The sequence below is a fragment of the Lytechinus variegatus genome, chromosome 5 (assembly GCF_018143015.1).
Source record: "Lytechinus variegatus isolate NC3 chromosome 5, Lvar_3.0, whole genome shotgun sequence".
Classification (NCBI taxonomy): Eukaryota; Metazoa; Echinodermata; class Echinoidea; order Temnopleuroida; family Toxopneustidae; genus Lytechinus; species Lytechinus variegatus.
The window spans coordinates 19,355,549-19,381,651 of record NC_054744.1 but is presented as its reverse complement, the minus strand read 5'-3'; the positions used below and the strand labels follow the sequence as shown (position 1 = coordinate 19,381,651).

General features: G+C 35.5%; 1 protein-coding gene across 2 annotated transcripts; it reads right to left on the bottom strand.

The window, feature by feature from the left end:
• Positions 1 to 291: 291 nt before the first annotated feature.
• Positions 292 to 25,870, bottom strand: LOC121415658 (ubiquitin-like modifier-activating enzyme 6). Of its 2 annotated transcripts, none has more exons than XM_041608952.1 (27): positions 25,766 to 25,870; positions 22,898 to 23,007; positions 22,318 to 22,412; positions 22,055 to 22,083; positions 21,077 to 21,171; positions 19,748 to 19,940; positions 18,740 to 18,862; positions 17,673 to 17,796; positions 17,080 to 17,189; positions 16,181 to 16,317; positions 13,944 to 14,157; positions 12,998 to 13,065; positions 12,035 to 12,188; positions 11,415 to 11,492; positions 10,334 to 10,412; positions 9,217 to 9,322; positions 8,760 to 8,955; positions 8,055 to 8,135; positions 7,435 to 7,563; positions 6,831 to 6,882; positions 5,045 to 5,108; positions 4,142 to 4,283; positions 3,528 to 3,648; positions 2,615 to 2,808; positions 1,922 to 2,140; positions 1,573 to 1,667; positions 292 to 1,035 (listed from the first exon to the last, which is right to left on the bottom strand). In XM_041608952.1, the coding sequence occupies exons 1-27, from the start codon at positions 25,802 to 25,804 to the stop codon at positions 897 to 899; spliced, it is 3,186 nt and encodes a 1,061-aa protein (XP_041464886.1). In that variant the 5' UTR covers positions 25,805 to 25,870; the 3' UTR covers positions 292 to 896. The 2 variants fall into 2 exon arrangements, with proteins under 2 accessions (XP_041464886.1, XP_041464888.1); XM_041608954.1 differs by lacking the exon at positions 25,766 to 25,870 and adding an exon at positions 25,566 to 25,614.
• Between the last annotated feature and the right edge of the window lie 233 nt (positions 25,871 to 26,103).

Here is a 26,103-nt window from a genome sequence, read left to right as displayed (position 1 = left end):
GATATTTCAAAAGCTTAACCTTAGGTTAAAATTTTGATGTTGATTCCCCAACATGGTCTAAGTTCATTGACCCCAAATGACCTTTGACATTGGTCATGTGAACTGAAAATCGGGTAGGATGTTCAGTAATACTTGATTAAGCTTATGTATAAGTTTCATGAACTAGGTCCATATAGTTTCTAAGTTATGATGTCATTTCAAAAACTTAACCTTCACTTAAGATTTGGTGTTGACCCGCCGCCGCTGTCGGAAAAGCGGCGCCTTTAGTCTAACTCTGCTATGCAGGCGAGACAAAAATATCTAAGAATTGGTAATCATATTTTTTTGTCTATTTTTGTCTCAGAGAGACAAATATCAAAATGCACATAACATTGAATATGTAATCCAATAATGATTTAATTCAGCAAGAACATTCATCAGCTTGATAGTGACTTGATCAGGTCTATGCCATGTTTACTTACATAGTTATGACCCCTACAATGAAAACTACTGAATGACTGATTCAAATTGTTAGTTTGTGCAATACAGAAAGGGTAAAGATTCTCTCTTCTTTTCAAGTAGAAGTTTTCATGTAAATAATTTTGTGCCCAGCTGAGCAACAATCTACTGTTCATTCATAATGTTTGAAGATATCTATGATATCACGTATCAAAGCACAGTTGAGTATTATATATGCACACAGTAACATCGCTTTATGAATGGAAATATTATTATTACAATTATATTCATGTACATGTAAGGAATAAATTCCTGGTAAAACTTAATGTTCTTGCTTTTGCACAAATGTCAGGCAGCAGCATATGCACTAAATCAAGCATCACAGATAAGTTTCTGCTTATATCATTATTTTTAATTAAGTCATCTTACCATTGAAATATAAGTTTGTTAGGTTGTCTTTAAACTCCAAAGAAGTATCTGATAGGAGGGACGCCTTTCTCTACTCCCTCTTCATTTTCTTCTTCATCTTCCTCCTCAAAGCCGACAGTGAGGTCAATGTACTTTAGACCTGCTGCTGGTTTGATAAGATCCATCATCCTGAGAGAAAGAAAGAAGAATAGGGAGGGAGAGACAGTGAGAAAATGAAAAGAGGGAGAGAGAAAGAGAGGGAGAGGAACAGAGAGAAAAAGAGGGGAGAATAAAAAGAAAATAGGAGATGAGCGGAGAAGATGATGAAGAAGTAGAAGAAAGATAGATAAAGAAAAGAGACAGAGACAGAGGGAGAGATATAAAAATAGATAGATAGCAGAAATAAAAGAAATAGAGAGTGAAAGAGTAAAAGCATTAATTTTCATCAAAATTGTCAAGTCTAAGTTCCTGATCTGATTGAAATGTTGGATTAAAATAAAGAATTGATTACTGGGTAATAATACAAAACAATGTTCAGTCATAAGTTCTAAATGGACATTAATGTACAATCAGTAAATGAAATCAAATATTAATAAATTTTAATTGAAATAGATCGATCATCAAAACCCCTGCCCATGAAAATGACCAACTTCCAAAACACAAATCTGAGACACACATAGTAATAGGTAATTTGTCATCAAGTAATGAAAATCACTTTAAACTTACTTTTGTTTGAGTCTCTTTGGATGACCGGGTAAGACAGGAAGATATATCAGCCTAGCTCCTATGGCAACCATTGATACATCCAATTCATACTTATCCTGGGAAGATACAATCAAAGGTCAAAGGTTATTAAGATGAAAACAATATCATTAGTAATGTGATTTATATTTTGAATATATTTTTTTCATTTTTTTAAATGTTAGTAAGTTGTACATTTTTCTTCCATGATACTTTATTTTGCAATTCTGTCAAAAGATAATGGAGAATGTGGCAGACATGCACTGTTATAAAAAGGTTGCCAAATGAAGTCCACCACAACATACTGCTGCAGGTTATTCAGCATGTTACTCACCTTCAAATGTTGGTTGAATTCCTGTAGTTTGAAATCCTTGTGACCCTTGACTGTCCACCTATCCCATTCAGTATAGGACAAACCTTGCTTGAGTTTGGTTGTTACGGTTCTAGCTGGCTCCGAGAACATCATGACGGGGAGAGCTAGGTTGAGGAAGCAGTTGTGATAATCCTCAATCTTTGTGGTTCCTTTGATGTATTTCACCATCTCAATGGCAGACTATACAAAAAGAAGATGTGTATAACATGTATATGAATGAAAGTAATGAACATCAATAACACATGATTACGTTTCATCTCCTTTTTTGTCATCTTTTTTTTTTCATTTTCCCCCTCTTCTACTTCTATAGTCTCTCTCCTCTCATCCTCTTTCTTGCCCCCTCCCTTCCTCCTCCCCCCTCCTTAGCACTCCCCCTCCTCCTACTTCTATCTCTTCTCTTCCCCCTTCCTCTTCCTAGTCGCCTCCTTTCTCTTCCTAGTCTTCTTCTTTTCCTCCTCCTTCCTCCTCTTCTTCTTCTCCCCCTGCTTCTCTGTCACGGTTCTTGTCTTATGATTGGTGGAACCAGTTGTCATGGGTCCTTCACAACATATAATTTCCTATACATTCTAACATACCGAAACACACTTATCACACAACAAACTTTTTCCCATCCATCTCTATTCTTCATTTTCATCAGAGATTGTATAAACCTACCAATCCAGCAACAGCTGCAGTGGTAGTGGCAATGGCAGGGACAATCTTTCCTGCGATGAGTTTGGTCTTGAACCGATCAGCATTCTCAATACTGTACATGTTTGCTCTCAGGTTAGAAGCAGCAGTAATGAAGTCTATATGACCGTTGGAATCATCATCCTTTTCAAACTCCGCTGGGGTCAGTCGTAGTAGAGCTGGAATTTAAAATTCAAAAGCTACTTTATAACAAATACTGTAAGCAAGTATTCTTTCAAAATTCTAAAATAAGGGAACACATGATAAAAGTCTGAACCTATGCACTCTTCTTACAAAATCTGCTTTATTACTGATGCCCTATTTTATACTTGCACGGCTGTGCAATTGTTCAAGCTTGATGGATTGTGTGGTGATAGCAAAAATATTGCATGTTCAGCCTCCCATTTGCATGCGAACAAAAATGAAGAAGCAGGGTGCTACATTAGCACTTGCCCGATTGCCCGGGGAAAGTAAAAGTTAGAGTCGGGCAAGTGTTTTGGAGTAAAGACCAAAACTACTTGCCTGAATTGGGCAAGCAAAATTCTCACAGTAGAATGACCCTTATTTTGGTCATGGCAGGCAAGATAAAATCACTTTGGAAAAAAAAATGCAATAACAAAGTAGATCAGTTCATAAAAGAAAAAAGATCAATGGTTTATAAAACCGCAAAACTTTCTTTTGAGGAGGTAAAACATATTTTTCAAGGATTTTTTTCAGGCAAGTGCAATAAATTTTGGGGCAAGTATATTCTTACTATTTCAAAATTTACTTGCCCGACTGGGCAAGCGCTTCTAAAAAGTTATGTAGCATCCTGCTAAGAAGGCATTGTACAATATTTGAAACTGGAAATTGATTTCAGAAGGATGAGAAGAAAAAGAATGCAGAATTAAAAACCCACCTGAAGCTGCTTTTCCAGATTGAATAGCAGCTTTAAGCTCTTTAGCTGCAGATGTCATGTCAGTAGCTCCAGCCCCCTCACTTTTCTCTTCTTTGCCTTCCGATTCATCAGTCACTATACGCTGTGAGCATCAAAATACAAAGAAATGAAAAAAAGTTGGAATCAATTCAACTCAAACTATGGAAGGCCAGTATAAACATATTTCATCCCATGATGGGTTCAGATAATCTGCAAATTAGACCAAAGTAATGAATGAACTAAACTGTAATTGAATTGATAATCTTAATTAATGGGCGATGTCGTATTAATTAGGGCAAGTGGTACAGACCATCTAATAATTGGACCAAACACTAGTTACCGATAAACCAAATTAACTGAATATCAACAGTGGAATTAGACCAAGCAAGAAAAGACTTTGGATGCTCTAGACTAGTGTGTGCCTGTAATCCAAGCTATGTTGGGGAAGTTACTAATTGATGCAGAGGTTCAAGCCATGGTGACGTTTAATGCCGGTCCACAATGTAAAAAAAATAAAATCTGATGGATACATGTCTGTAAAAACTCAATACATGGTTTAAGCATTCTGCACTTCACCCGTCCATTGGTTGACATACCTTAGAAGATGGTACAAATGGAGGTACAGCTACATTGGCTAAGATGGCTTCTATTGTCTCCTTCCTGGGATCCATCTCACCCACTGGAATGTTATATACAGCACCAAGGAGGCGGGCACAGCTTACTACAAATGACATGTGCCTGTGGGATAGGAAAAATTAATCACCAAATACTTATACAGCACCAAGTAGATGGGCACAGCTTACTATAAATGACATGTGCCTGTGGGATAGGAAAAAAATAAACCACCAAATACTAATACAGCACTAAGCAGGCGGGCACAGCTTACTACAAATGACATGTGCCTGTGGGATAGGAAAAAAATAAACCACCAAATACTAATACAGCACTAAGCAGGCGGGCACAGCTTATTATAAATGACATGTGCCTGTGGGATAGTAAAAAATAATCACCAAATACTAATACAGCACTAAGCAGGCGGGCACAGCTTATTATAAATGACATGTGCCTGTGGGATAGTAAAAAATGATCACCAAGTATAATAATAACGTACAGAGGCAACTTGGAGGATGCGTGGGAAATTAAAACTGTAGGGATGGAGTCGTGATTGGGAGTTGGGAGTCAAGAGGCTACTAGAATAAAAGTTGCTCTGACATTCTTTCTCCTTGCAACTCTGACCAGGTCTAATGCAAAGGGCATCGCTTGTTAAAATCCTTAAATGATAAAGTTTATCAAACACAACAGGAGGTGCTACCAGTATTATAATGGAAGAGTTTGTCTGATTATGTACCACTTCAGTTTTGCTCATTATTTTGTGAAACAATCCACTCCCCCTTTGATATATTGTTCTCTTAGTTTTCATTATGCAAGACTCATCCCTAGTTAGACCTAGACTTGGAAGAGAGAAAGGCAGAAAGAAGACATCATAATATAGCACTTACAATTCTGAGTTTGGATCGAAAACCTGTGGGGTGGGTGGTCTTTTAGGTGATTGCCAAAACATACCTGGAAAAGATCCAATAACATTACTCATGATTAATGAATATCCTGGAACTCATGTGTTTTTAATAGCATTGATTCAACATTAGAGTCAGACTATCCAAATAACATTCTGTATGATTTCGTTCTTCAGAAATACTCTTTTTTTTAACACATGCTACATAATCCTAATGGAAAAATATGAAATGCATGTTTTTATACTTATATACACCAGCAAGTCCTTCATTACCAAATCGAAGAATGCTAACATCACTAACTAAATAATTAAACAAACATATAAATAATATACATGCAAATGCTGATTATCTTGTTGCATAAATAATGGCATACTATATCATTACCTCCCCTTTACCACAAAATGATTAATAAGTTGGAAATATACATGTCCTTGTTTTAAAAATTACAAAGAATTTGCTATGTCTTAAAAAAAGCCTTTTGAAACGACACTAAAAATGAAAAAAAGTTATACAGTCAGACTTCAGGTCCCAAGAAAGTGGCTTCTTTCATCCAAATGATATTCATGACTAGAGATGTTTTGCATAGTCAATGAGCTTGATGCGGACCAAAACACCTCTTTTCATTCGGTCATTGCTGCTCTAATTGTGCATCGAATTTCATGAATTTGGTACCATTGAAAAGAAGAAGAATCATTCTTTCACACCATGTGTTTGGATTTAATCAAAGATTTTGTAATATAGGTTTAAATTTTGATCTAAAATATGCTACAAAATAATTTTTTTCACCTGACAAAAGCTGCTATTTTCACACTTTATTTTTATTTGAGCCCTAATGATTTTTATATCATGATAAAGCTGAATACGTATGCTTTGAAATGATATAGGTTTCAAAATAAGAATTGGTTTAATTGGGTCAAGATCACACTTTTCATGTGTCAAGTACATAAAGCAGCTTGAAAACAAGAATACTGCACTCTGATTGGTCAAAGAGACCACACAATGGCAAATTCCAACGGTTCCAGTGCCTGGGTTTGCGGGAAGGTCACATTTCCAATGTGGTAATCTCCTCAAATACCCCGCGCCTGTTGTTCTGTGAACCTTATCCAGCCAATCAAAACTCTGGATTTCATGCAAGTACAAAATTTCAGAAATCTCGTCTTGTACCTTGGTGGGAAAAGTGTGATCTTGACCCGATTAAAAGGTGCCGCATATCAAGAGTGGCATTGTGAGAACGTACAGAAGTTCAGCTTTATGGTGATAGATATCAAAATAAAAAGTTTTGCAAAATTTGCAAAAGAAAACAGAGGAAGAAAATTCAGTTTTGAGGCACATTTTCAGGCCAGAAATTTACTTATTTAACAAAATATTGTATACAAAATAAATGACCAATATGAAAGAGTAACTTTTACTCTATCTGATGGTGCAATAATATTTCATTTAACTTGAGGTTAAAACAGGTAAATTCTTAGAGAAAGAAAATCTCACAAATCACAAGATTTTGCAAGGAGGATTCAGCCACAAGATGATTTGGATGAATCTGGCCTTTTTGCTCATTAGCATAGGGACCTGCGGTCTGACTGTATATAGGTTGGTTTCCAGGATTTAAATGGAGAATGCAGGTCTCCAGTAATGAATCACCTAAACAGGCAGACTAGTTTGATACACAAACGATAGCAACTATTGTAATTGGAGGCATACATATGACTGCAGCTTTTCCTCTGAACTTCAAATGTCTGATTGATAATTTGTTGCAAATAAATTGATACATTACCTCCATCTGATGTTTTTGCATCCAAGGGAAAGGCATGGAGCAGCTGCTTGGCCTGTGTAACAGATTGAAACATATCAAACACTGATTACTTTATGAACAAGATTAATTACAATTAGCCATATTCATGAGATTCCATGACATGGGGCCCGTGGCAGAAAGAGTTGCAATCATGCGAAACTTGATTTTTGACCAATCAACAGCACGCATTAGGGACTTGCAATTGATTTTTTGACTTGCGTTTACACGCAACTCTTTCTGCAACGGACCCCTGGCATTATGAGTATGATCGATCTTGGAAAAAATGGCAATTGTAATACGAGATCCTTTCACTAATAATTATCTTAAGGTTGAATTTACAAAGTATGTTTAATTAAAATAAATGCCTAGCCATGAAATTAGGGTGAGACTTGAAGTAGGAAAAGATAAGGTAATATAAATACATACATGTACAAGTATGAATTGTATTCTAGATGTTGAATAAGGATATTTACAGAATATTTATGCACGTAAATGTTAGAATCAAAGACTAAAAGCAAAAGATAATGAATAATGTTACATGGTAAATAGGAAGGTCAGACTATACAAAACAGCGAAATTGCCATACCTTGTTACTGAAGTACTTCTCAAACTTGATTCTCGCTATCCTCACACAATCCTTCCATGATGTGCCCCTATTAATAAGGTACTTAGTGACAGGTAAGGTGTTCTCCAAGGCCTCTCCCCCTTCAAGTTTCTGTTTGAAGAAACACAAAACCAATTAAAACAATGGAAAAAAAAGGGGGATGTCAAGCTGGTCTAAGTCATACAAGTAGTGTACACCAACAGTTTTGACAAAATACAATCATATCGTCAAACGGGACAGAACTGTTTTTCATAGATATAGTATAGATAAAGCAAGAATGTCACAGAGTTAGTCTTCCACTTCATGAGAGCAGAAAAGAAGATTGACAATACAAGTGGAATGTCCCTAGCAGTGTTGCCTGCATTCATTCTGTTACCAGGCATTCTGATACAAAATTCTATCACTTCTGGAAATTTATATTACAATCTGTTGTAACACCAGGGTAAATATGAGGTATCTCACTTAGCACAAGACCAGGTAACTAGTGGTGCATTATGAATTCATTTGTAATTCACATACAGCTATTTGAAAAGTGATAAGTATTCCATAATTATCTTTTTTTCAAACATTTTATGAGAGTGCAAAAAATAAAGACAACATACCTTCACTACATCTTCAGGTGGTCCATTCACCTCCCAGTATTTGGTGTACATACTCGGCTTCTGAGCAAACAAGCTCTCAAACTAGAAAAACAAAGTAACCAGAAAACTGTAAAACAAATTTAAGCGATCAATTGTATGCATGATTTTTATGATCAATAATACATTGTAGTCTATGCAATCTAATGTAAAGTTCTATGATTGATGCTAAGTTTTGTTACAATCTCCAGACAACAGCATTCATACATGTACTTTATTTGAGTGAAATTAAACTCGTATTGGTTGAAAACGTGAATGCATAGACTGCATAACTTTACAACCAGAAATTTTGTCCCCACACCAAGGGACAATAGTAATACTCTACCTCTCAATAATTTTATACTAAACTCTAATTCATAGCATATTACTTTTGCACATAGTCACAAAGATGATCAGTCAAAACACAAGAAAATGAACAAACCAATTATGAGGGCCAAAAGAAAATAAAAAATTGTCTCTTAAATACAGAAAGACAAAATTTGAACTATATTCAATTAAATTAGTTCAGGGGTCCATTTCATAAAGAGTTGAAATTATGGTAGCTTTGCCATAATGGCAACTACCATGGTAACAGGGCTCAGCAGTCACTCACAAGGAAAGGTTTCCATGGTAGTTACCATAATGGACAATTTACCATGGTTGTAAAACAGGCCACAGAATATGACTTACCTTGTCTCTGGCCCATTGTATAGTATGTTCAATCTGAGCCGGGAATGACTTTAGGGTGCAGTAGGGTATGGACATTTCCGGAGGGTCCTGTTTACTTCCGTAAGACTCGGTCAAGTGAGGAACTATGACCTGTACGTGACCTTTGGCCCCTAGCGTTCCAGACTCCATCAATGGCTTCTGATTGGTAACACAGCGACTAAGAGAAACGGATGACAGGTACGTGGTATTGACAATGACACCAATTCAGAGTAAAAAGAAGGAAACTAGAGTAAAGCAATGGTCTTGCCAAATACCATATAACCCCCTCCCCCCCAAAAAAAACAGAAAAAAACCCATGGGGCATAAAAAATTGTGAACTTGTTCAATGTTATTAACTAAAACATCCAGGCATTAATATCAACAATTCTCCTTGCCTGTACATTGTCAAGGGCAATGACAATGACATCCATTTACTCACCTATCAACATATCTTCTTGCCTGTACATTGTCAAGGGCATTGACAATGACATCCATTCCTTCAAAGAAGGCATCGGTGTAGATAGTTGTTTCTGTCTGTGGACAAACTAATTAAAAAAACCCAAAAAAATTACAGAAATTAGGGCTCTAGGCGAATGTCATAAGACATACACATGATTGAACAATGTGAATTAAATGACAAAATTTAATTTTGAAAAAACCTACAAATAGCTTTTTATTTTTCCTCTCCCATACTATCCTTCAAATATTTGCAATAGTAGGCATGAAATTAAACACCATGCAGGAAGGAAACCTTAAGACATACTTTAACTTTGGAAAACTTAGACTTGAGCATATAGAGCCGTTTAAAATTATAACATGCTGCATCGTTGTCAAATTTGTAATCATAACCATCATCATTAATCAATAAATAATCCCCTACTACTCAGGATGGAAAGTTACATTACATAATCATCAAAAGAACTGTTTCTAAGAGACTACAAGAGTTTCTCCAGAGGAAAGAAAAATCGATTAATTGCACTTGCAGCAAGTCTAACATCAATGAATTATGACCAGCATAATTAAGGAAATAAATGATTATCTCATATTTAAAACCCAATCTATCTAGATTTTAAATATTATGGCTTCATATCTCCAGAGACCAAGAAAATCTTTCAACAAAAATCAAATCTAAAAAGAGCCCACATTCCACAAAACTGAAAGACAAACATTTGGTAATATGTTTCAGTAGTCTGCAAAAGCAGTGAAATCTGTTGTCTCAGTGAAATGGCTTGAAAAACCCCTAAAACATTTCTGACCTTAACTTTGAAGACAGCTGAAAGTTTACTGAGAAACCATGAAGACTAATGAGAGGTCAGGGGAAGACCATCTTGCACACTGCAAGTCAGATATCTTTGAAAGATTTTAAAGATCTTTGAAATAAAGTCTGGAAGACTGACTGATATGTGTTGTCTATCTGAATTTACATTAGTCCTACATCAATTTTTCAGTGGTCTTTTTTAACAGGTAACAAATGACCTTTTGGCAATCTCCATGCATAGCAACTCTTGCTCTCTGTGGAATGGTAGTCTGGATATTTGTTTCTCAAATAGACTCACTTTTATTCTGATGTGCTTCAATCTTCATATCCGGGTTAATATCTCTAGTGCTTTGTGCTGCAGTCTCTGATTTGGGTTTCTGTAATTGCAATAATAAACAAGAATATCAAATTTAAATTGCAATATGAGTTAGTAATGATTTAAATGAGTTTTGTAGTTTATTTCACTATGAATTTTATAGCACCCTGCAATTGACAAATCATGCGGAAATGGAATCAATACAAAATTTGCAAAAGGCCAATTGACTTGCATAATATAATCTGTCCGTCATGAGCGCCCGATGCACTAATGCGATGAAAGTTCGGACAGCACGAATTTGACCGAAATCATGATGGTTATTTACTTCAGGTTGTCGCAGTTCTAGTTTCCAACAATCCCAATTCTAGACTCTTAGCAGGTCTCTTGATTGCTATACCAAAATAAATAACCTCTGTGAAGTTACATGTTTCAAAGTGAAAACACGTAGTTTACTTCTGGTTGGTTAGTCTACTCACTATTACTCTCCTATATTAGACCTCCCAGCCTGCCTCCAAGACATGCCGGCGTCTATTGCATAATACCCCCAGGCATGCAGCCGTTTTGAGATTAACCTCGATTCCCCCATGATCTGTCAATGTAAAGTTGCTTTAATTGGGACACACAGAAAGGCTTCATATTTACTTTTCCAAGCCTCTGGTGTAAAATGGGTATTACAACTAGTGCTATCAGTACCTAGTATTCGTAAGAATCTAATTGATTTGATTAGATACAATTGAATTCCTACATTTCAGAATATACAAACAATTTACATTCATTCAACATTAACTGATTAATCAATTATCTAATTGTCAATAAACCAAACTAAAAAAAAAATCATATCATAACAGTAAACATTTGTAAATTTGTTTTCCTTGTGACGAACTGTGACAGAAATGTGGGGGACCACCATCTTTAAATACATTATGTGCTCGAAAATGATGAAGGCTATGTCACAGGGAAGGGGGGACATTACAAAATACCATGCAATACATCATAATTCTGTAGATAAAATGAAAAATGTAAAAATTCCTGGACGAGAGATTTTTTTATTATGAATATTTACCTGTATATGATGAGGTCTGAAGAGAAACTGTCGATTCAAGTTAGACTTCTCGATGATATCATTATCTGTCACTGTTATCTGTGAAAAAAAAAAAATTATCACAAAACACAAAAGAATTGTTGAAATCAATGCTGCTTGAACCACAAACACATGCTACCCATGTCTCTTCACTGTACCCAAACAGGATATCTCATTTTTTTTTATTACAGGCATTCAATTAATGGTATTGTAGATTTGATCATATAGGGACTCTTGATTCCAATAAGTTAAAAAGAAAGGTAATCCCAAAACATAAAGGTGAAGGAAAAAAACATAGTTTGCAATATAAGAAGACAAAAAGTTCCACTGTTTAATACTTGATATATATCATAAGATACAAAATAAACTTCATAAGTTCTCTCATGTGCATATCCCCTTTTGTCCATGTTTTTTATCCAAATCTAGCAAAAAGTGTTGAAATGTAATAAATAGAATGTACATGTAGGTCTGATATTTAAGAAAACTTTCACGTTATACTTGTTCAGGTTTTTCTCTATCTAAATTAAATTCTTGATGAGTTGAATTTGACCCAAGGCTATTATCTTCTCTTATCTAATCAAGAAATTGATTTGTGAACATACCTTTCCTCCACTAACTCCTACACCAAGCATGGCAAAGTTCTTGAGCATCTCACATCCTATTGCACCGCATCCCACCATAAAGAGATTCTGAGATGCTATCTTCTGCACAAGGTTATCACCAAGACAGATTCTAAGAGCATCATATCGGTCACCCCTTGATAAAGATACAATCAATTCATGATAATGATAACAATAGTAATGATGCTGAAAATATTACTAATTGTCACCTACAAATGATAATAATAATACTAATGAAGTCAAAAAATATATATAATAGGTGCAATAGACATACATTGTCCGTACCTGAGCAGTTGCGGGTTTATCATTACTCGTCATCAGTTTTAATCACTTATTCTCATACACAATATATGCACACTTCTCCCTGGGGAGTATTCCAGCTAATTGCCATGGAGGCACACACAATACTGGATAAGCTACAATGATATCAATATCCTACCACGTACCCATTTAGCAAATGAGTTGAGAGTGGCAAAGTGTAGATTGATCCCTTGCCAAAGGAAGATTGGTCACAGTGGGATTCGAACACATGACCTCCTGATTACAAGGCAAGAGTCAGAACCACTAAAGCACTGCTCTTTATAGTCAAAATGCACTTATGGTGTAGCATCTATCTATTATTAACTATTCTGAAGACAATAAAGAAAGGGTTTAACTTTAATTTCATGACATTGTGGAATTCAGTTTTAATCACTTATTCTCATAAATTGAATTGAATTCAATCATGGTAGCAGAATGACCAGAACATTGAGCCATATTTACAAATTAGTCTTCTAAGATCAAACATGCATTCTGCCGATCATCAACACTACATGTAAAAGCATGTAGACATGTAGAGTAATCCACAGATTTGGGTATTCAGAACTATCTATATCATTTATTCCTACTATAAATATGATGTGAGATGATCATTGAGATGTTCCCAGATCTAGACTCAACACTTACTTTGGCCTGAAATTTTCTGCCATTTCATTTTCCAGACCCTTCAACACTTCTGATGAATCAAGATAGACCTAAAATGAGATAAATAGACATGCTTTCATTTAGAATTTTGGTCATATTTAGAACTTATTCCTGCTCCCTGGTTAAAAAAATACTTCTAAAATACCCATGAAATCTATGATTTTGATTGACTGTTAGGACCTGTTTCCACAGTATTTACCATAATAGCAAAGTTACCAAGATTGCAAGTCCTTTAATGAAACCAGACCCAGGGCCCTGTAACATAAAACTTAGCGACTGATCATAGGGCTTATTTATACGATTGAGCATACACAATGACCAATCCTAGAAATTAACCACAGAATCAATCGCAAATATTTATACTGCAGGGCCGAGGACTAAAATGCAATGCATAGATCAATCAAGGTCCAGGAAATCTTAAACCAATGATAATCATAAAACATTGTATCTTTAAACTGCTTGATACATAATGTTTCTAAATGCTTTATAAAAAAGTAATTTAGATTACATAATATAATTGATTTCACAAAATAATTGAAAAATATACAGTAATAAACATTATACTGAATTAGATTATCTACAGTTATGTTCAGCAGTTTGTGAACTCCACCACAAAATGAACTCCTCCATGCCGAGTGTTGAATGTTGACAACAACACTACAATGTTTGCAAGCCCAAAGAAACAAACTTTATGAAATGTAATATATCATCACCTGACTTCACAATTAAATATCTAAACCATGCCAGAACTTGAACACTTTAATTATGTTCATTTTTGGGTGAGGTTCGCTAAGTTTTTAGCATTACTGCTTAATTTACCTACAATAGTTGAAGATACAAAATGGTGCAGATGTATGTAAAATGTGAGACAAACTATTAAAGGATTGTGCATAAAAAGTAAAAGTGACAAACTATCAATATCACTCACCCATTGCTTCAGAGGAGTGAACTTGCCGGTGAGTGCCTTCAGGACTTCTTGAGCTACAAACCCACCCAAGGCAGCACAGAGCGGAGCAAAGCACCCTTCAGCGCACGACGCCAGGGATACAAGCTGCTTGGTAGATAGGGATGGGATGGGGTCGGCTAGGGTGTCGTTCAGACGCATTGCAATCTTCACAAAGGCACCTTCATCTTCTTCATTCCTGCAATCAAATGGTTATTTGGTGTATCAAAATATTTCTTTCATTTTCAAGTGTAAGACCATCTGAATCCCGTAGCATTTTAGTAATTTTATGCAACAGGGTCCCGGGTACTTAGTTGTTAAATGATTAGGAATACAAGATTTTTCAATTTTATCTTATACACATACTGGTATATATTCTTTTTCAATGACTTATTTCGTGTATCAAAATATTCATATTCTTTTCAAGTTTTAGACCATCTGAATCTCGTAACATTTTAGTAATTTTTATTCAACAGGGTCCTTGGTTTTAAATAATTTTGAATACAAGATTTTTCAATCTTATCTTGTATACATACTGGTATACATTCTTTTTCAATGATTTTTATTTTTATTCTCGGCAAATATATACCTTCACTATTCCAGGACAAAGAATTTATTAAACACCCAACTTCTACAAATTGAAAAACAACAACCTACCTCTAACATCATATCAGATCATTAGCCACTTAGATAAAGTGCTTAGAGACATGCAATTTTGTATATGTATTTTGCGCTATACAAAAACGTTTCATTATTATTGTTATTATTAGCCTTTCATTTGCGTACATTCTTCAGTTCTTCCTTTATCACACGATTGAAGTATTATAACTTCTGTGGCCTTTGACCTCAGGACCCCCACATCTAATAATACCATAGTCCCTCCAATATGCATACATGAGCAAGGCTTGAAGTTGTTCCCTCAAATGGTTCTTCAGTTATCGCAAGAAAGATATTTCAATGTATGAAATTCATCTTCGTGACCTTTGACCGTATGACTCTCATATCTATTCAGTTCATAGACCAGGGGTTGTCAAACTACGGCCCGCGGAGTTTCTCTCTCCAGCCCGCGAGACTCCGCTGATTTTTATAATCACTTTTAAGTCACAATATGAAACATAGCTCAATATGATTACATTGTGTATCCAAGTAGACCTAACCGTAATAAAAGTAATGACAGTCAAATAAATTTGACTTTTAAACAAAGTTTAGTGGAGTCTTTTCTGTCTGTTCGATCTACTTTCTTATAAAAATAGATGACCAGCGCTGTTCTCACCATGTTTGGATCTACATACAGGTGCGAAATTGTATTTTCCACAATGAACATTTTAAAGAACTAACTCATACCGAAGCACCTCGTCTTTTGACCAGTGATCATTTGCACCAGTGCCTTTGTATGGCAATTACACCTTTTGTGCCAAGGTTCAAGCAACTTGTTGCTGACAGACAGGGTCACTTTTCCCATATTGAAAGTGACTAGTGACAACAGACATGCTCTATTATTAAATCTATTTGACTACAAAAAAATATTGATTCTTCAAGACATTATCTGTGACCCCAATACCAGGTATGTATAGGTACAATCTAGATTCCCTTTAACAAAGCACTACAATTTTGTTATCATTAATATTGACACTCGCTGTATTTTGAAATCTTTTCTAATTTTGCCTGCATTCCATATGAAACTGTTATGAATTTGTTGGATTAAATGCTCTGAAAATAAGGGCAAGATTGCACAAGAGAGCATCTAGGACCCCGACCACAAGGGTCTTTGCACTTCGTGCACATTTTTTTGGGGCAGGGTGAAGTATCCACTTCACCCTGGCCATTTCAGGTTTACTTGGAGTCTAATCTGGCCCTTCAAAGAAAAAGTTTGAGAACCCCTTTCACAGACCATCCCATATGCATATATAACAAATATTCAAATGGGAGGGACAATATGATATAAGCAAGATTTGAAATTGATCCCTCATATCCAGCTATTGCAAGATAGATATTTCAACGTATGTATTTATCTCTGTGACATTTGATCTCAGGAACCTCAAATCTATTCAGACCATAGTCCCTACCATATGCATACAAGAACACAGTGTGAATATTTTATTTTTGTGAGAACAAGGCATAATTTAGTTTATACATGTAGCTTCTGTGAGCTTGACTCAATCTAATTCAATAATACGAAGGACAGACCACCATAAAACACAATGACTCCGGCAACCACCTACCACCGTGCACTTGGTAGTCTACCATTCTCCTCTCTGAACTGCTGTAGAGCATACATGGCAAGATGAGACACCATCAGGTCTTTGGTAAAGTCTACAAGGATAGTAGACGGATTGGTCAGTTGGTCTCGAAGAGGTAACTAAAAAAACATAATGGCAAACAGAGAAAACACACATGGATGGGATTAATGATATCATGATTTGAGATTTGATTTTATATACTACGGAATCTGAATGAAAATAGCATGTACATCTAGCAGGAAGCAACATAAAACTAAATGGATTTTTAAATTTTATTTTGAGCAGACCGAATGGATGCCTTCATAATTGCCTGATAAGAAATATATCACACACCTATGCCTGATCAGAAATATATCACGCACCTAACTTCTATAATTCTTCATATATTGACCTATGTGACTCTTGTAGTAAGAACTTGATACCCTATAATCTAATACTAATTGTAACTCCCTTATGCATAAATGAGCAAAAATTTGAAGCAAATCCCTAATAGTCTTTTGGTTATGACAAGATACTTCAGTATACATGTATATGAGATCCACTGTGACCTTTGAAAAAACTTGACCTATTACCCTTGATTCAGATCATGTTACTCACATATATACATATAAATCTTGTTTGACGTTGGTCTTTAAACAGTTCTTTAGGTATCCCCCAAACAAGATATTTTCAGAAATATGACCTATATGACCTATAACCTCATGACCTATAAAATCTCAGATCATTATCACTCCTATCTATAGACAAACCTGGATCAAGTTTAAAGTCCAGCCATCAACGGTATTCAAGAGAACAGAATTAGAACAGACAGACAAAACAAAAAATAATTCCTCAAGCAACCACCTGTAGTGGGCAGAGGCATGAAAAAAAAAGTTACTCACAAACTTGACAGTAACAGGAACCTTGACTTCTATAGCTATACCACCAGTCTCATACGGCTGAAACTCATCACCTGATGTGTCCTCTATACTGAACTTGTACGGTGAAATCACTGCACAAATCAATTAAGAAACAAGTTGATTATGGTATTATGAAATATGACATTGGAAAATACTATATATGTAGAAGAAAAAGAAAATCTGTACATGTATGATGACAAAATATAGAAATGTAACTTGGATTTTATTATACCTATTGGATACTAAGGTATAGGAAATGTCTTTTTAATACACAGGCCATATTTTTTCCAAATAGCTTTTCCATTACTTATGAAGTTCAGAATATTTTCCATACAAATTTTAACAAAGACATGATAACACCATCGCAAAATAATCATGCCACATGCTTACCTATTGGGACTTTGGACAATTTTGTGAGAGTTAATGAATACATAATTCAAATTCACCAACAAAATTCCACAATATCACTCACCATGCCCAAAACAGTTCATGACAAAATTATTTGCTGAGCTTTGCCTCAAGTCCTAACAAGATTTAAGGTGTTATGCACTCAGACTAAGAATATACAAACTGACCTTTGACCTTGTGCCTTGCATCATTGAGTGCAGTCATGCCCTTGACCTCTTTGAAGGTCACATAGTCCCCTGTTTCCAGACCATGATATTGCTGATCTAGACATGTGACTACGCCAGGATTGCCCTGTATATCAAAGATAGTATAATAGTGGTCAGCTTAAAGGGTTAGAGAATAAAAAATATCTTACAAAAAAAAAAAAGTATTCATCGCCACAATCAATGCATTTTGATAAATACATAATGAACCTAAATAAATGAAAATAAATGTTTGTGAAGCTGATGGGATATAGTATCTGTTCACAGGTCACCAAATGCCATTTGTTAACATGTGAGGCAACCAGGTAGCCACGTACCATCTGAATGTTTTAATTCTCAAAGGGGTGCATATTAACAAGTATGGTTTTTATTTCATCTTTTAATAAATTTTGTCACCATTTTTCAACCATTAATCAAATGATTCACTATTTCTATATTCATTATTTATCTATTTCATTATATTTCATTTGTTTATCTACTTGTATTTCTTTATTCTTCAATATTAGCCGAGATGCATTTTTTATTTATCATTAGTATAGTTATAATAATAACTATTATTATTATTATCATCATTATATTCCTTTATATATACATTAATGGGGGGGGTGTGAAGGGGGCATAATGATTGGTAATGATGTTTAAATAGTGCCAATACTCAGATTAATGTGGTGCAATCTTTAAGAGCAACCATAATCTCCTATTTGGATGGTATTCTCAAATCACTCTACCAGTATTAGTTCGCAAACTTGGCCCCAATTTAAAAAGATCTACGGTAGCTTAAAATCAGACTCAAACTGAGATTGATATCAACTTGTGTAATTCACAGGTAGGAATTCAGCTCCGTTTCAAATGCTAATATTATTTAATCCATTGCAAAAAAAGGTCTGAACCGATTACACAAAGGATCAAAATCAAATGCAAATTGACAATGACCAATGAGCATCAATATACCATTTGTGTCTTTCTCAACCTACCCATCATCAGCCAATTAGAATCGCTAATTCAATAGAGAGTAATTGACATAACCTTACCTTGGTGATATTGGCAACAAATGTTTGTCTGGGTTCTTCACCGTTAGGATCATGGACTGTAAACTCATCTCCAAAGTCACAGAAACAGTAGCTGTACAGACCATACACATCAGCCATGATAAACTGAGACAGTAAAGGAAACCAAAGAGAGTTAAAAACCATGTGCATGTCTGGGATTTTCCATAAGGTGAAGCCAGCGGTACATGGGCAAGTTTGATAACTTCCACAATTTTTGTTGTTGACATATATACATGTACATGTGTGGATACTCATTTAGATGCTTGTATTGTACCCCTTTTCACTCTTCATAAAACATCTGGATACCGGTAGTTCTTCATTCTTAAAAGAACAATGCCATAACAATATTCCATACACATTTATAAGAAGATATTGTGATTCCATAGGTTCTTGCACAAAAAAAAAACGGATGACTTCTTTTGCTTTCCAGATTAAGCATTTCATTTTCTTCACTTCTATAACATACAGATATCACAAAAAGCTTTTCATGTATGCTTTATGAGATTGATGAAACCTACAGCTTTGGACCATCGGGGGACGGTAGTGTACATGGAAGGGCAAGTAATGGAGGGAGTAAAAGCAATCTGTGAATATGAGATTAATTTGATTGTACCCGTAATTAGTTAGGGACTTAATCATATTTAATACCAGGGGGCCCGTTTTATGAAGCTGTTCTTAAGTTATGCAAGACTTTACCATGACTGGTGACCCTTACTTGTGCTAAAAAGGATTCCCTGAATTTGTTTATGTGTTTCAATGTAGGCAGAAGTGAATTCCAGTAAACCCAGTCAAACTTTGAAAACACAAAATTTTCCCTTCAGATTGTTGGCAGTAAGAAATACAAATCTGCAATGATCAGATTTCAACCGATGTTCATGGGAATCAAACTGAATGAGAGCGTCATTAAACACCCAAGAAATGGTCACCAGACTTGCATAATGCACAAACAGCTTGATGAAACCCCATCTACTACTTTAAACCACTTGCTACCTTAATCTGAGGATTCTGAGCCCTACAGAACTCATTGATCTTCAGCTGCAGATTGAGCGTTGCTTCAGTCAGGACCACACACTGGAACTGCTTGAGGAAATCAAGGTCTGAGTTGTCCGCCAATGTCTGTTGACTCAGCTTGATGCTCACATAAGGGTTGAGCTCTGCAATGCGGCTGTAGCTTGCTTCCGCCCTTGTTACAACCAAAATAGCAATATTCATATTAGTAAAACAACATGTCAAAGTCACGTTGCGTAGTGGGAAACTTGGTGCCTTGAATATCCGACTACCTTGTCTGAATGAATAAGAACTACAATCATAAACAAAGGTGGCAATGTCTGTTGACTCAGCTTGTTACAACCAAAATAGCAATATTCATATTAGTAAAACAACATGTCAAAGTCACGTTTCGTAGTGGGAAACTTGGTGCCTTGAATATCCGACTACCTTGTCTGAATGAATAAGAACTACAATCATAAACAAAGGTGGCAATGTCTGTTGACTCAGCTTGTTACAACCAAAATAGCAATATTCATATTAGTAAAACAACATGGCAAAGTCACGTTGCGTAGTGGGAAACTTGGTGCCTTGAATATTCGACTACCTTGTCTGAACTAATAAGAACTACAATCATAAACAAAGGTGGCATTCATGAAAGGCAATAATGGAATATCAGATACAAGCATTGAGTCTCGTGGTTGTTTGCCTAAGCAACTCACATGTACAGAGCTAGTAATGTCACTAGAGTGGGTGCACTTTGTTGGAACCATCAACTACTAAACATTTCTGACATGCAATATTGCACACAGATGCCCAATTAGCATCACTATCCCCACTGACAATGACAACAGGTATACAGATAACATTTTCCTCCCAAGTTTGGGTAAAATGGATTAAGAAAATGTTTAAGTCTGAAATAAGCAAAAGCAACCTTTTCAGATTTGCATTTATCAAAGTTAAAGTAGAATTCAAAAAGGCTTTATGAAATGACCATAATCTAAGACAAAGTAAAAACTACTTGAGGCATCAGTGAAGTTTGATCTCAGCCTTGCTTTTCAAAACTGGGAACAAAGTGGAATTTGTGCCTCTTGTTCTAACAATGATTTATGATTAATTGATTTATTATGACCTCTTAGAGGTACAAGTAAGGTATCAATGAAAACTGAGGCATAGCTCTTTTATGTTTAATTTTTTAAAGTAAAAACAAATTGTTGGATAAAATCATCGCTACAGTTATCAAGCATTCTGTATTTTACAAACTGGTAACTTTTTTGATATGCACTGTAGGCCTATATGTGTGCTTTGGATTGAAAGACATATTGATGTTACCTGGTTTTGTTGGATTTAGCATCTTGTTCTCTGAGAAAGAACTGTGTTCCAAGGTCTTTTATGCTGCATGATTTGTTATCATTGATGGTCAAGGACTGGAATGAGGAAAACAAGAGTCAATTAGTGATAATACAGAAAAAAAGTAAATTAGGAGAGAAAAATACTGGCACAGGCTCATTATTATTACTACTTTGTTTGGCGTCACATGTGTGCCAGAGTCTAAAACGAATTGAATCACTAGGCCTATGACCTACTGGTCTCTCCTACTGAAATAACTGATTGGAGATGTGTAGGTGGACTCTTGCAAAGTACGTGTAGTGCACTGATTCTTAGTGACCAAACCAAGTGATTTTCTTCTTCAAAAAGCCTCTGTCCAATGTCCCATGATCACATAATTCACTTTATCAAGCCTTCCTGAGCATTGGTATCACACCATCTAAGTAACATTACAATACAAAGTCTATGGGATTAAAAAGCTATTAATGGTAAGAGGGGCAGGGGCATAGTCCCTTCTCTTGTATGGCAGTTCTTTGAGAAGTAATTTTAAAGTTCAGTCCTCTTCATATTGGAATCCATCCATATCACCGAGACAAAATAAACAAACTTTTTAGCAAGAATTATTTCATTGATTTGCATTTTATAAGCAAATGAGGTACTAGTAATTTTAATATTGGTAAAGAATAATCTTTAGTCATTAAGGCGAGCAAAGCTCCTACTATAATTGTTTTAATAAATCCTTTACATTAAACTGTTGATCCATTCTGATTTAAGGGGGGCTTAATTTATGTGTTATTTTTCGGCTGGTATTTCATTTGCTGCCAGTAAATATTTCTGATGAGTGTCTGTGCCAATATTTGAACACGTAGATACATGATCATGTAAATCACCAATCATTCCTGATTACAATCAAGCTTAGTGCAAACCAGGGACAAGATGTTTAGTAGAAGGGAAGTATTCAAACATTTGACTGATCCTTACCTTTATACCCGCCAGGACAATGTTCTTAGCTGTATGGAAAGATAGAGCAAAGGTCAGATTCAGGGCAAAAAAGGTAGAGATGCATGAATAATCTTAATCAATATCAGGATGTAATGTTTAAATACTGTGTCCTGAATTACTACTGGAATGAAATTGAAAAAGGTTTTCAAAAACGAACCTACAAATCGTTGACTTTTAATAATTAATATGTGTACTATGACTAAATGTTTTATAGAAAAAAAAATGGAAACCTGAATATTTACCTATTTCTATGCCTATTCCACCAAGACCACTGAGGAAGACATTAGAGTGTGCCATCTGCTTCATGGCACTGTCTCCAAGCACATAGCGCTGACGGCTATAATGAAGGAAAGAGACAGAAGGGGGAGTGTAAAATACTACATTAAAAAAAATTAAATTTAGCCTCCTACTTATACCAAGTCTTGTAATAGTGACAATTTTATTATTCAATCCAATCAACAGAAGGCCACTAGGCCACCATGAAATAAAAAGTGAGAATATGTGTATGTGACTCACTGACTTCAACAAAATGCGTCACTCACAGACCACATGTATAGAAATGCAAGACTGTTTGAGAGAAAGGCTTTCATAATGAATATAGTCAACCTTGCCCAAGTCAAACTTGCCTTGATCAAATAATCGCCCAAGTCAAAGGTCTTTAAATAGTACATCTTCTCTTAATATTTTGTTGTACTCGATTCTTCATGAGTTGAAAATACATGTATTTCTCCAGTCCCAACAGCTTTAACTATGTCTTTCACTTTAACTTTGAAATAATTTATTATAACTGGATATTAGCAGAACAGAGTAGGATTAACAAACCTGTACAAGCTGTCATCTATGTCTTCATTAAGAGGCATCTTGATATGCTTGGGTGCTGGCAGATTGCTGGGGGCAAGACTGTGTTTAGGTGAAGTTTCTTTCTGTACAAACTAAAGATAAAAGGAAATAACATCATTTAAGTTAACTTTGTAATAATTCTAGCATTTTCAAGCTATGCTTCATAAAATCATCTGCAAGCATATTTTATTCTTATTGCATTTAAAATAAAGGCTATTAAACATCCCCACAACAGACAATTTTTATTGCACATATACTAGAAATATTTTGCTGTTTTTTTCATTACAGCTCGGTGGATTTGCTCATCTTTTCGTTGGAAATGAGAAAAACAACAAGTGGAATGCCTCTGGCGGTCTCATCTGCATCACACGATACAATATAGCAGCAGTGCTGACTTTGAAAACTACTATGAAATAATCATTCACAAAAAACACCTATAATGATACAATACTACGTTAATTGACATTCGACCTTGATCACGTGACCTAAAATTTGTCAGTGATATTTGATTATCCCTCTATATTCACATTTTATACACTGTATCTATAGACTTTGAAAGTTATGACAGCAATCTAATAATTACCTCTAAAATGGCCAAAGTTCATTGACCTTAAATGACCTTTGACCTAGGTCATTTGACCTGAAACTCGGACGGGATGTTCAAAGATACTTGATTACTCTTATGGCCAAGTTTCATTGACCTTTGACCTTGGTCATGTGACCTGAAATTCACACAGGATGTTCAGTGATACTTGATTACTCTTATGTCCAAGTTTTATGAACTAGACCAATAAACTTTCAAAGTTATGATGGTAATTAAACAAATACCCCCAATTTGGCAAAAGTTCATTGACACTTAATGACCTTTGACCTAATCATGTGACCTGAAACTTGCACATGATGTTTAGTGATACCTGATTTCTATTATGTCCAAGTTTCATGAATCACATCCATAAACTTTCAAAGTTATGATGGTAATTGAACATAAACCCTCAATTTGGCGAAAGTTCATTGACCCTAAATGACCTTTGACCTTGGTCGTGTGACATGAAACTCAAGCAGGAAGTTCAGTAATACTTAATTAAGCATATGTTCAAGTTTCGTGAACTAGGTCTATATATTTTCTAAGTTATGATGACATTTCAAAAACCTAACCTTAGGTTAAGATTTTGATGTTGATTCTCCTAGCATTGTTTAAGTTCATTGACCCTAAATGACCTTTGACCTTGGTCATGTGACCTGAAAATCAGGCAGATAGTTCAGTAATACTTGATTAACCTTACGGCCAAGGTTCATGAACAATGTGGATATACTATCTAAGTTATGCTGTCATTTCAAAAACTTAAACCTTAGGTTAAGATTTGGTGTTGACGCCACCACCACTGCCGCCGCACTGCCGCAAAAAGCGGCAGGTATAGTCTCACTCTGCTATGCAGGTGAGACAAAAAAGCTGGCCAGACTAAAACCTGCCAAGTTTCCCACTTTCACAATTAATATAATGTACAAGGTTATAAAAACATTGTCTGTGAAACCGACACACTGGTTGATGGTGTATGGTTATACTAGGTTAATCTCTTTTCCTACCTTCTCTTGATCTAGTTAGCAAATGCTTGATTTTATCAGGCCATGCTGCAGTTACACATCAAATGAAGGCCAATTTCATTTCCTTGAACTACTTTATTGCAATAAACAGAGGAAAGGACAAGTTGTGTAATTGATTTCTGAATCTCAACCATAAAAGTGCTTCAATCTGTTTAAATATAACAAAAAATATAAATTTTGAGCGCTCTGGTTGATACAAAAACAACTAGATACATGTAGGTTAAATGAAATGCATATCATGAATTAATGAGGTTTCATGTTTTCTCGAAATGATATTAATAAAAGCTTTTTTCGTTGGAATGTGTGTTGAAAAGAATCAACAAAGACAGGTGTCACAAAATTGGTAAAATTAGAGTTTTAGGGTTTGATTTTTTTTTAGGTCACTTACAATGAGATTGAGTTTAAAATAAAATGGGTACCAACATAGATTTTGCAATATCAATGACATAAAACCATCCCTGCCTTTCTGTATCTCTTGCAGGATCGTATTGTGATGGTGAATATACAAATCATGTTTGTTTCCAGATCAAGAGTGTTTCCCTACCAATATAACTTTAGTTGGTAAAACTGACAATGTCATAAATCTTTCTTTTTCCATTTGATATTTTTCTTCTTTCATTTTTTATCACTCTCTCATCTTTAATTTATTCCTTATCCCTTGCCTTTATTAATTTTCCTCTGCTCTTCCACTATTTGTTTTTTTTCTTCTTCCTCCTTTTCTTCATTTTATATTCTTCTCCACATTCGTTCTTTTTCATTTTCTTCTTCTGGCTATATATTTTCCTTCTTCGTATATCTTCTATGACAATATTCCAGACCGCGACCGGCCCCCGCCCAGCGTCCTTATTAATCACCACACGAAATGAAACGAACGGGACCAGACCTAAAATTGCGATACATAGGTCGACTTTCATTGTAATATGCAGGCCCATTAGACCTACTTACGACTTATGAATTGAACTAAACTAGAATAACACAAAACACCAGAATGCATACATAATAACAGTAAAACATTAATCCAACAATTTCATCTAAACTTGCAACTTACACTTCTTACAGATTCGGGGATTTCCAACACGGGGAAAGGTCTCCAATGAATAGTCTTAGAACAAGACAATACTAGTAATAAAACATAGAACAAATGCATTTGTTGTTCCTTCATTTTTGGAGCACTAGCCATAAAGTCTATCTAAAATATGTTATAGGTTCTACACAAAGAATTATAGAACTGACGAAAATAACACTTACCATCATCAGAGGCAGAGCTATTAAATGATAAACAAGCATATAACCTCGTTCCGTGATATGAGTGGATACAAAGTACCGGTACTTCACCGTCGGTGCAGAGACGGCCGGGCGGCACGTTTCCGTTTTACACCCTGGCGAAGGCATTTTCCGGAAAAGTAGCCAAAAAGCGACTAGTGAAGAGTCTACGTCTACGTTTGTTTACATTATCTGCTGGGCGCGCGATCCAAAGTCCGCACCGAAGTTATCCGCAGAACATAATGCAGCTGAGCTTATACTTTCCAGGTTCAATACGGATGTTCGGCCTTGATCATTTGCCTTGCCGATTTGCTGATGTCTGT